Genomic DNA, 12,466 nt, shown 5'->3' with positions numbered 1-12,466 from the left:
CTGCCCACTCTGTTATTGCTTTTGCAGTTTTGTATTTCCATTCTCTCTTTTGCTCTCACTCTCTCTCTCTCTCTCTCTCACACACACACACACACTCAAATACACACACACACAGAGGCCCTGAAGAGAGCATCACAGAGGAGTTTAGTTCCAAAACAGACAAAACCCACCATTTGAAATGGTGACACAAAATGGTGACTGGAATAAAAATAGATCTCAGTATGAAATACACTGAAAAAAAAAGATCTTCAGTTCTAACAATTAGGCAGATAAAGACTGAGATGGATATACAGCCTGGTGAAACACTTTGACATAAGATTTAAAGAGATTCATGAAACCAGCCCATCTCTCAGGCTACACCCAGCGTCAGTATGTTCTGACTTCTGACAGAAAGACTTTTAGCTTGCAGCAGCTGTAGAATGGCTCTTAAATCTCAGATCCTCTCAGAGTATGTAAGTTATATAAGGGTGGTAAAGCCTTTGAAGCAGCTTTTATACTATCATGGAACACAATCTTTTCATTAAAACAAATTAAATCTTTTTAGTGGTAGCGGCAAAGAGTAACCCCCATAACTATATACTGTACTGAACACTGTCACCTTACAGCCACCTGTCCCTCATCAAGAGCCATTTGAGTTGTCTGTAAATAATGACACTGCTGGCCAATATTGTAATGATGCTACTATTAATAATATTAAATGTATGCAGCATCTAAAGTCCCCTCCTCACAGTAGGGTTCCTGACGATAACCTAGAACATCAAGAGGTTGGAATAACCTGTATTCACTAAATGAAAGCAGTATTTATGTTAAAATGAAAACCTTGGCACAGCAGAAGGATCAGTATGACATCATTGTGTAAATGAGTGCTGTGGAAATGTACGTTATACTGCATTTACCATCACTTTTTCATTTGTCATGTTTTATGAGAACTGGTAAGCTACAGTCAATAAAACTCAACATTTCCTGGAAAATATTTCACATTAAAAGGGAGAGACTCAGCCCCTTGAGCCTCTGGGGGGGGATTTTATTTCAAAATTTGGATTTTTATTGATATTTGCTTCACAGCAACCAAAAAAAACTACAAAGTGGAAGCAACTGGATTAAATTAGCAAATGAATACACTCACTGTGTTAGAGAAAAAGTGAAAGTAGCAGAGTGGTCGGTATAATATGACTGTTGCTGTGGGAATAGTCCTGAATTGACAAAGACCACAAGGTAAACATGGACGAAGAGTAAATTAAAGGCACTATTTGATCATTCATGGTAGTGATAATTTAGCTATTTTCTGAGCAGTACTGGGGTTAAAAATGCAATGTTTATCCTAAGGGTGGTGTGAGAGAAAATACCATTAGGTTTATTACAATTAAAAGGGCTCAACTCCAGAGAGCATTGATGTGCTCAGCATATTGTATATTTATCTGCTTTTCACATTGTAACTTGTGGTCCAATGTGACAGTTTGCAGGAGGAAAGCTTGTGTAGTTCCCAGAAGGATTCAAAAACATTATTATTCATCCTCTCTCCATGAAAAATCCACTGCAAATTTCATGGAAACATTTCAGCTACTTTTCATGGACCCATGTGTTGGTCAGAGGGAAAAGTGGTGTAATAGTAGCATTATAGTCAAGCAGATTCCTCTATTAAGACATCTAACACACTGCCAGACTACTATCCAGTTTAATAAAAAACCAATACCGATATGTCTAACTGAAGTATCATGAAATATCTGGTGATGATCCCTGAAAAACGGAAATCTGATATGTCTGAAATTGCTTTGCAGAGAATCAAAACTATCAGCAACACTCATCAAAAGCGCATATGAGTTGAACCTTAATGTGTACACATGTGCATTAATGCACAGCTTCTATTTTTGGCTGGACCGCAACTGCGGGGCCAACCCTATCAACGCAAATCTCTGTCCCTGACTGACTGACTGACTGACTGACTGACTGACTCAGTGATGAAGTTAAACCATTAGTCAACTGAAGCTTGGAACAGCCAAGTGTCCCAGAATGCATTTCACACCAACCAGCAGTGATGGCAGAGATATTGAGCCAGGCTAAAAGCTGTTGTAATATTTGCTGTAGGACTGTTAATATGCCCATTTATTCAATTTTAATACTTTTTCAGTCAAGAAAGTAACCATTTAGATTCCCAATATGTGGCCAATTTATCCAAATAACACTTATTTGGAAATTTGCTTGGATGTTTTCAGAAATGTGAAGAGCTGCTGGCTGGGTGAGATCAGTCATCTCAGCTGCTAGCAGCCCGACTCCTGAGACGATCAACCGGTCAGCATGTCGTCATCCCGGGGAGAACATGATCCCGTGAACTGATCTGTGCAGCTCTTTGGTGATTTACTGCTGGCTTTAATGTCTCTGCAGCATTTTGATATATGATATAATTTTTTTTGGAAGATAAATGTTGGTCACGGATGAAATCTAACAATTGTAGCTGCCACATTAGTTTGTCTGAATGTAAAGTGAAGCTTCATGTTTTTATTGCCTCTAGGGCTCTATATGTACAGATATCACCACATTTACATAAGTGTAAATGTATTAAAATGAACAGAACAGTTCATATTAAATTTCATTTTATTTTATTAAGCTACATAACAGTTTGGATTTTTATTATAGCTTCGTTACAAAGCCTGGCACACTTCCTGGGGGCTTGGTCGCCATGTGTCACCACTTCCTGTATCCATCATTTCAAATGAAAACCCTCGTTTCATACAGGGTCCAGCCATATACGCAATTTTGACCTAGTCTTGTTTCTAATGTTGTGCATTAAGTATTAGTCTGTTAACAGTGATTATCAGTCTGGCCCCTCTCTCTCTTTTAACAAGACCCTGAGTGGGTTTCAAGAGAAAAAGGCCTGTTTGTTTGGTGCAACAGGCTCTAGAGCCTAAGGCTGTGTTTACTGTTGACAGTATCTACATGGCAGAATAAGTATAATGGGTTCCTGAGTGATTTGGAAAAGGCTGCCAGAGAGACAGCCTTTTTTTTGTGTGTGGTTGTTTGTCTATCAATTAGAGTGTCGATTAAATAAATGTGTTTGGGCTCCATCTTGCCGCTGGCAAAGAACAGAGCCGTCTAGAGACACACCTACAGGAGGTTCCCAGCCAAAATCCTTTTCAGCACATGCTCAATAAACACCATCACACAGAGACACTGGGCTCTATCTAAGACTCAGACATCTAACAGCCAAACCACATACTGACATTTTGTTCCATCCAATAGGGAGTTTAGCTCAATGCTATATAGAAGCAGAAATGTGTCTTTGGTAGAAATACTGTACAATCCCAGGTAACACATTAAATCAATCATGTACTGAAATCATAACAAGAAGCAAAACAAAGCCCTCAGTGGCCATGTGAAATATGAATCATGTCTGCAGGGACATTTTTAGGCGTAGGAGAGCTAGGTGGTCACTTAGTGCACCACCTGCAGGACAGGCGCCAAGGAGGATGAGGAAATATTTTGTAATGAATTTTAATCGGGAATTTGAATTGAAATTAATAACAAAATATTTCTTCATCCTCTTTGGCTACTTTAAAAGTCTGCCTCTGCCATCCAGCGTACACACTACATTGTGTGCACTGACTATAGGCTATTACTACAGGCAGACGGTAGAGGCACTCTAATGGGGGCTTACACTTGTCATATCATTCATCTGCTGGCTGCCACTTATTTTGCAACCCTGCAGTTCTTCTACTCACATCACTGTTAAAGAATCATGTATGAATAAACAGGTTACATGCAGACGGGTGACAAATTAAAGGAAAAACCAATATAAAGTGTCTTAGTAAGGTGCCGGGCCACCACTTGCCGCTAGAACAGCTTCAATGCTCCTTGGCATTGAAGAGAACTCTTCTGGAGGGAGGAACACTATTCTTCCAAAAGATATTCACTCATTTGGTGTTTTGATGATGGTGATGGAGAGCGCTGTCTAACACATCAGTCCAAAATCTCCCATAGGTGTTCAACTGGGTTGAGATCTTGTGACTGTGAAGGCCATAGCGTATGATTTTTCATACTCAAACCATTCAGTGACCCCTCGTGCCCCATGGTTTGAGGCATTGTCATCCTGGAAGAGACCACTCCCATCAGGATAGAAATGTTTCATCATAGGATAAAGGTGATCACTCAGAACAACTTTGTATTGATTTGCAGTGACCCTTCCCTCAAAGGGGACAAGTGGACCCAAACTATGCCAGCAGAATGCCCCCAACAGCATAACAAGGGATGTACAGAGGGCCCAGTATTTATATTTGTATTTGTTGAGGCAGCAAAATTATTTGTATTTGTATTCAAATAAAAGTGGAAAGAGGCTTAAAAACCCTGTTTTTGTTTTGTTTTTATTACGCTTTTAATTTTAGAAAATTAAAGTGTTACAGTAAGTGTTCATGAATAAACTACCTTATGAAGGAGGTCCCCACATAGGGTCTTGAACTGGAGTCTCCCAGATTATACACGACTGCATTGACTACTGAACTAAAGCTTCACTCATTGCAGACAGACCTCTACGTATTTATACACCCATAACACAGAGACAGCACACCGTGTAACGTGTAGAGAAGAACTTCAAAGGCAATTCTTGCTTTGCACTTTTCATTTATTGCCTATTTTTTACATTTTTTTATTCTATTTTTTTGCAACCTAATTTTGTGGAAAGGAGAAGGGGAGCAACAGGTTATGGAGAGTCCCTCGGGAGCACTTTGTGTCTGTCAGTAGCTCATCTTTATCTCTGGGGAACACCCCCAACTCTGGGAGTGATGTCCAAATTAGGAAATGTGCGTCATGTAGCAGGTGGATGTGACTCCCCTCGTTGAGGCCTGCTGATGGACGTAACAGCGGAGCAGAGGAGAGACACTGAGATAGCGATGTAACCAACCTGCGCGCCAGTATTTGACATGGGCTTTTTTTTCTTCCCGAAAACAAATAATTTTTAAAAATATTCCATAACTCCACCTACTTTGGAGCTTATTTTCTAGATTCCACCTTGTTTTTTTTACCATATTGAAAACTATTCTCTCATTATTGCTGAGTACATTAATGACCTTGATGCTTTGGTAATAATCCAAGTATGATTCATCTTAGAAACAATGGTGTCTCAAACTTCTCTAAAATATATCAGTTGCACCTGGCTTGGAAATAATACTGTCACAGCGTCTTCCACATTTTAATTATCTTACACAGAGAACTAAAATGTTACATTACTGATTAGCCTTCTTTTTAACTTCCCTGGGAACTGTCTATTATTGACATAAATGTTATCTTTGCACATTCACTGGCACTTTCGTTTGATCATGAGAAGGCAGCCTACACCACACGCTATTTGCTTGGCAGCACAGTTTGGGGTGCATTTCACCCTTTGCAGGTGCTTTGTGAATTACATGGTTTCTTTTTGTCTCATTTCTGCAGGTTTAGCTGCTGGAAAAGCCACACAATCCTTTTGTGAATTCACCCTTAAGTCTTTTAATTTGCACTATTCTGCATCTCTGTTAGCTTTTCCATCGCATCTGAAGAACCATGAAGATTAGAAAAATTAGTCAGTGACATTCAGTCCCGCAAACACCATCCCAATAGTTCCTGGGCCATCACAAAGTTCTACCCCCAGAGCAGGGACCTTTCTGACACCAGGAACTATGGCCAAGAAACTAAATAAACCCAAGTGGAAATGCAAGTTTCTCAAGTGCTCAAGTGGAAACATAAGTAAGGTTCGAGATTCTGAAATGGATCCTGGGCCCCTGGAAAAGTTGGTGGAAACAGGTTACAGTTCTCACTGCAACTTACCAGCACCAGTTATCAGATCATATGCATTTAAGGTATGGTGACTCAGTGCAACACTGTTCCACTCTAACTTGACTGAGTTGACCTAAATGGTGTAAACTGGATACAAATAGGCATGTGGGAATTAGAGTAGAGGAGTGGCTAATGTGTTGTTTGAACACATGAGGACCGGCTCTAATGTAAGGGCAAAATGAGGTCACATGAACATGGAAACCCTTTCAGTTATCAGACAGTCAAAGAGCTAAGAGACGGCATGCGTTGGAGGACATGTGGCATGTCATGTGGCAGTCAGGTCTTACCCTCTAAGACAGTGAGTTTGGCACTGGTGTTGATCTCTCCCACACTGTTGGTGGCTGTGCATTCGTAGATAGCTTCGTCGCGGTGGGTCCTCAAAGGCTGGATACGCAGCACCGAGCCTGAACCGTCATCAAACTCAATCACCTAGCCAGACAACAGCAGAGGAGGAATTAAGTGACGTTTTCATTCAAATTCATATCCTGACTATTAGGACATTAAGTTTTCAAGAACTGAATACAATTTTGGACTGTGAGACTGCTTTAAAGACAGGGAGAGACAATATTTTTAAAGGAATGGATCAACATTTTGGGAAATTCTTAACAAGAGTGAGATAAGATGATTGACATCAGTGTCATGTTTGTGTGTTAAGTACAGAGCTGGAGACAGGACATGGTTAGCCTAGCATAGCACAAAGACCAGAAACAGGGGGAAATAGCTAGCCTGGCTCTGTCCAAAGTGAAACAATCCTCTGAACACCTCTAAGGCTCAATAATCACCATATCATTTTTTTAATCTGCACACAAACAGAAATGTAAAAATGACAATGTGTTATTTTAGCTCAAGTTACATTCTGGAACTTTCGTGGCAAAAAAGTTGCCAAGTACTTGGTGGATGGATATACTACCATCAAGAAATAGTTCCAGCACATAACTCATATCTGAGCTAGAAAGTTGCTTTGAGGTTTCAGTTGTATACTCTACCATGTATTGTACCTGAATTCTTATTACAACTGGGTGTTAGAGTCTAATCTATTGATACATATGTATATTACATGTTCATTTTCATCTTAGTTTGATGAAAATCAGGTTTTCATAGTACTAGCAGAGTTCTGCTGGGGTCCTGCAGGCAGAACAGTTGGTGGTCAAAGGTTAATCATGCTGCGGAGCTCATGTTGGAGTTACACATACCTAATTGCATGAAGAATAAAGTTTGTTGGCTGAATTGTGTTGCAAGCCGTTTAGAAAATGCATGCTTTTATTTTATTGAAAAACCCAAGAGAACAAAAGATCTGCTCTGCCTCATTGATTGACAAGTGAAAAAACATCCTAGAATTTAAAAGCTTTTCTACAGTACACCTCTCAGTGTATGCCATGAACTGTTAGATATCATAAGACATTATCAATTTATCATCAGTGTGCAGTTCACCTTTCTATCGCTATATTTTACATCTGGCATGAATATATATGAATCTGGTTTGAGTTGTGAGACTGACATTACAAAATACACAATGGTCTCTGGAGCTTTTGTGCAATGTTGCTGTTATATCATTTCAAAACTGTGAGAATATGCACCGACACATTAATCTTAGAAAGATTCTGCACATTGTTCATATCAGCCACATGAGTGTACACATAGTATAATCTAATTTCACTTCTTCTTTTCTAGGCTGCAGTTTATTCAGATAATAGCTTAGTTCGGGCATTACAACTCTCTATGGCGAGGCGGCACAGCAGACTCTGCTTTGGTCACTAATTTATTACTGTTTTTGGGCAGGGCTCAATGTATTCATGATTGTATACAAATCCTAATTAGTCTGCTGTATAATTAAATAGTAATTTACTAGTGAAACGTTTGGACACACTTTCTAATCCAAAAGAATGAGAAGGTGTGTAAAACTTTTGACTGGTATTTAAGTATAACATACTTAAGCTCTGCTCCCCCCCAGTATTTTGTGTAGGTCATGCTAGGAGACAGATAACAAGGCTGAATCACATGATTCTGCTTATTAGTGTAGTTTAGTGTAGTGTAGTTTAGTGTAGTTTAGTTCAGTTTAGTTCAGTTCAGTTCAAATAATCTGTACTGACGTGTGCTATTTTTGATCTAAAATTGACACACTCCATTATTTCAACTGACAAGCTTCACTCTGTGCACTGTGAGTAAAAGTTTAAGTTCATATTCTAATTAGAAAATATTAGACATCTACCTGAGTTGTTAATGATGTGGTGTTGTAACTTTATATCTCAACAGAACTTTATCCAGGCCATATACGGAAGTTAAACCTCCTGTTTCTGGTACTTTGGGAAACTGACAATTGACTTTTTATTACATTAGAATCTGCATCACTGTATCCCCGAGCACACGCTCATAAACTATGCTCAGTTGCCATTTTTTATATTGTATATACATGCATAGCACAACACAGCTGCATTTCTCTGACAGAGTGAGGTACAGTGTAGACAGGAATGATGGCCAACACCCTGAAAACAAGTCCCAAGTTGTAATAAAATTATTCGTCAAATTCGATGGTGAAAGTAGAAGGACCATATTATCAGAGGTTGATAAGCTTGCTTGGAGAGACCTGAGTCCTGACCCCCACAGCAGCTGAAGGAGGATGTATACAGTGATGAGCTTGAGTGGATAACAGGTATGTGATAGGCGTTAGGAATGTTGAGGGGCCAATGGGCCTTACATTTCCGCCCCGCTGAAGTGTTTGTGACCCAAAGACCTGACTGGCAGGAAGCACATTCTTGCTCTAATGAAGGAGGTGCACTCTCTTTATGCCTTGGTAGGAGTTATACCCACCCAACACGCAGGGAAGCCATCAGTTTGAGTACCAGTTAGTGAAGAGGAGACACATTCCTGTTACTCAAAATGACATGAGCCAATTATATGGCCATTATAAAGGAGCTTGAAAATGGAAAAAAGCAATTTCATACTAATAAGGTTTTAACACCTGCACAAAAAGCAAGTCTTTATGTACTTCTCATAATCACTACCAGCAATTGTGCTAAAGTTCAGTTAAGACTACTCTGTGGTAGGATTATTATAAAGAATCATTTATGACAGTTCAATACTTACTTTCAGTAATGCGGTAGACTCAGGAGAGAGGGTGATGTTGCTGCATTATGACACTCAGAGTCACAAAGTAGAAACTATGATGATGTGTTGTAGTTCTCTGACAGTCTCCATTTCAAATATTAGACAGTGGTCGAGTTTGAAGCATGGAAAATAGCACTATTTATTCAGTGTAGGTTTTATGTGTATACATAAATAACCTTTTATGGTTATATGTGCAAAATTATTATACCAAAATTTGATTATGAGATTATATTCACAAATACAAAATTTAGCCTTCATAGACTGTAAACAAAGCCACTCACAAATAAATGTAGCCTATTAAGTCAGTTAAAAGAATAGGTAGGCCTAACTTGACTCAGCTGAGTGGAATCAGCCCCATAAAACTGCATTGTTTCGCAATTCTTATAATATTGCAGCATGTTGCATATATTGCACAGGTAGGCTACACGTTGCAAACTGTGTCGCACCACTCTGTGGCATCCTCTCTTTCACTGTCCAACTCACCTTTAACTACACCTGTTAATTATGTTCCCTACATGAGGGAAAACATTGTTATTTCTGTCACACAGGCTTGGAAATGCAACATTACAATGTGAACATTTCTATCAAATATTATAGCCTCTGTTTTTATCAATCAATCAATTTTTATTTATATAGCACCAAATCACAACAAAAGTCATCTCAGGGCACTTTTCAGATGGAGCAGATCTAGACCATACTCTTTAATTTACAGAGACCCAACAATTCCCCCCATGAGCAGCACTACACGACAGCGGTTAACGGGAAGAAACCTCATGCAGAACCCAGCTGTTGGTGGGTGGCCATCTGCTTTGACCGGTTCAATTTTTACTTGAAATATCCTAATTAGCTGATATCAAGTAAGCAGAACATGATTGTATCGTCATATAAGCATGAGTCACTCTCACTGAGTGCACATTACTGTATCTTTATGACATGCATAAGTACAATCATCACTGCTGCAAAGCTGCATGTTCCCTATTACAATAAAGTGTAATCTGTTTCTGTAGAGACAGTGTGTGTTCTCCTCCTCTTTTTTTTCTTGGGCAAAATTATCTTTCAATAACCTTATTGTCAACAAGCGCTGCCAAAAGATCTCTCCTCTCACGGAATACCTCCTGCCTGAACACCATCTCCTGGCAACTGCCAACAGGTTAGAACACCTCTGCAGCTCTCCTAAGATAGAAGTGATTTCTGTTGTTTAAGTTTTACGTTGATAAAATGTTTTTATTCCTTTTCTTAAAATAAAGATAAAAAATGTGTAACTCTGAGAATTTTTTGGCCAGATAGGAGTGATTTCCTATACAGCTCTCTGATATTTAAGAGCATTTTGAAGTTTGATAAATAGTTTTTATTCTTAAGTTTGTGAGTAGGAGTAAATGTGAAGGATTTTTACCTTTATCTTTCAATTAAATACCAAATTTGACTTTTAGCAGTTAAATAAATGCAGGCCAGTCACATGTCCAGAGAAATAAATCTCCGGACTGGGACCAGGACTAATTTGAAAAAACATACATTTTGACTGTAGCTTACGGATAACAAATATCCTAATCAGTTAAACACTATTTTAACTACAGTTTAACTTGCTATGTATTTGAGGTAAATTAAGATTATTTTAAAAATACAAAGCTTTAACGCAAACCCCAACCCATCTCCATCTTCAAGCTGTTCAGCTCCCATTTGTGTCTTGAGAAAGAATGTAACATTAGCAGGGAGATTTTATCATGTAATTCACTGAAAGATGATAATGAAATAATTATAATATATATATATATATATATATATATATATATATATATATATATATATATATATATATATATATATATATATATATAATATATATATATATATAAATAGCAATGACAGTAAACAGTATTAATCTCCCCAATGCAATCATGTTTTTTGGGGGGTTTTTTTCAAATTACATTCATATACAACTCATTGACAATAAAAACTTTACTGATGCCCAGGGGGAAAATGAGCAATAGGGATTTACATTCATGAGCAATGTTTTGTTCCAATGCAGAAGGCAGTGTTATATTACAGCACTATAGAAGTCACAGAGAGATGTTTGTGGCGGATGATTGGCTGAACAAATAACACAATACAAAATATTTAAATATGAGCCAATTCTTAGGAGAGACACTTGGCAGTCAGCCAAAGTGTCAATGATGAAACAATAGTAGAAAGGTACAAAAAGACATAAAACAAGGTACAGGATGCAAATCAAAACAGTAAAAAACCCAAAACAGAGAAAATGAAAGATACCATGGAAATGGTGTTGAATATATCAGGTGAGAAGTCACCGCTTTTGAAGGTTAAATGTTGATGATTGTTCTGAGTTTAAGGAAAGGGTGCCTACATTTTTACACTAGAGTCTGACATAACAATTAAGACTCCATTTCCACCTGATATTAACAGCCATCTGTATCTGAATATCTAAACTAGATCAGGAAAAACTGTAAATGCAGATAAATGTACACACAACACAGACTGAATCAGCCAGATGTCTGGAGGTGCTCTGGTTTGTATAGTTATTGGATCTTAGCCTGCAGTAAATGCAATATGATCACACTCAACTCAAAAATATGTTTTGCAGTTGGATGTTGGAGCTTCACTTTGCAGAATGATGTGTGTGCAGAGTTTGATTTCACATTCATCTGCTGAAAGTGGAAAGTTTCTCCGTGCTCATTGAAAATCTGATTTTAAGGGCTGGGCCTATGAGCTGGATTTGTGACATCACAACTAGCTTGGAAGCCAATCCTGGTCTAACATTCAACTTACACAAGTGTGATGTGGAAACTTGAAGTTTCCAGTGCACAAACACTGAGAATGGACTTTACAGTGAAGTAGGAGACATCTTGTATTCAGAAGTTCAACTTCTGAAATGAAATATATTTGCATATTCATAGATTCAGGAATTTTTAATGAGGAAGAAAGAGTAGATGCCATTTTAAGGATTTTAATGTTGTGATTATACTTTTTTTGGTGGAAAAACCATATCAGACACACATTATTGTCCCAAGCTGAGTATTTTTGCCTACAGGGGATCTTTAGGAAAACATCAGCCCACTAAGTTAAGAGGTCACCTTACTCAAAGCTACAGATGAGCTCTCCCTCCATAAAGGAAAATAAGTAGACCCCATACAGCAGCATCACCACAGGAAACTCTGGAGGACATGCAAAATGCAGTGGTGGCTGAACTGGTACCAGTACTAGCAACCTTCTCTGCTGGCTTGGATTACTCTCTCATAGTAGAAGTAACAAAGCAAAGACTTTGTGAGGCAGACGCACAACACAACACTCCAAATCATAAATTAATAAAAAAATTTATATCAGGTGCAAATGCAAAGCCCTGTGACCAAACGTCGTTATCTGAGTAACATATCCAGACACACATCACGTGTTAATACCAGGTAAGACTGGTAGACTTCAACATGAGTATTGAGACTTATTTATGCAAAGAGATGTGAGTAACACTGTATTGGTGTGATACAATAAATTATTGGCAAAACAATTGAATTGGACCAAATTAAGAAAATGAAACATATATTTGAAA

General features: G+C 38.3%; 1 protein-coding gene across 12 annotated transcripts in view; it reads right to left on the bottom strand.

Annotated features, from left to right (window-relative positions):
- ptprfa (protein tyrosine phosphatase receptor type Fa) overlaps positions 1–12,466 on the bottom strand; it is a 378,163-nt gene that overhangs the window by 217,416 nt on the left and 148,281 nt on the right. For all 12 annotated transcript variants that reach the window (XM_044360537.1, XM_044360536.1, XM_044360540.1 and 9 more), the window contains exon 4: positions 6,090–6,231. In XM_044360537.1, coding sequence (XP_044216472.1) covers positions 6,090–6,231 — 142 coding nt within the window. The remainder of the gene's footprint in view (positions 1–6,089; positions 6,232–12,466) is intronic.

Source organism: Thunnus albacares, chromosome 9, assembly GCF_914725855.1.
Source record: "Thunnus albacares chromosome 9, fThuAlb1.1, whole genome shotgun sequence".
Lineage (NCBI taxonomy): Eukaryota > Metazoa > Chordata > Actinopteri > Scombriformes > Scombridae > Thunnus > Thunnus albacares.
This window is presented reverse-complemented; position numbering and strand designations above follow the sequence as displayed.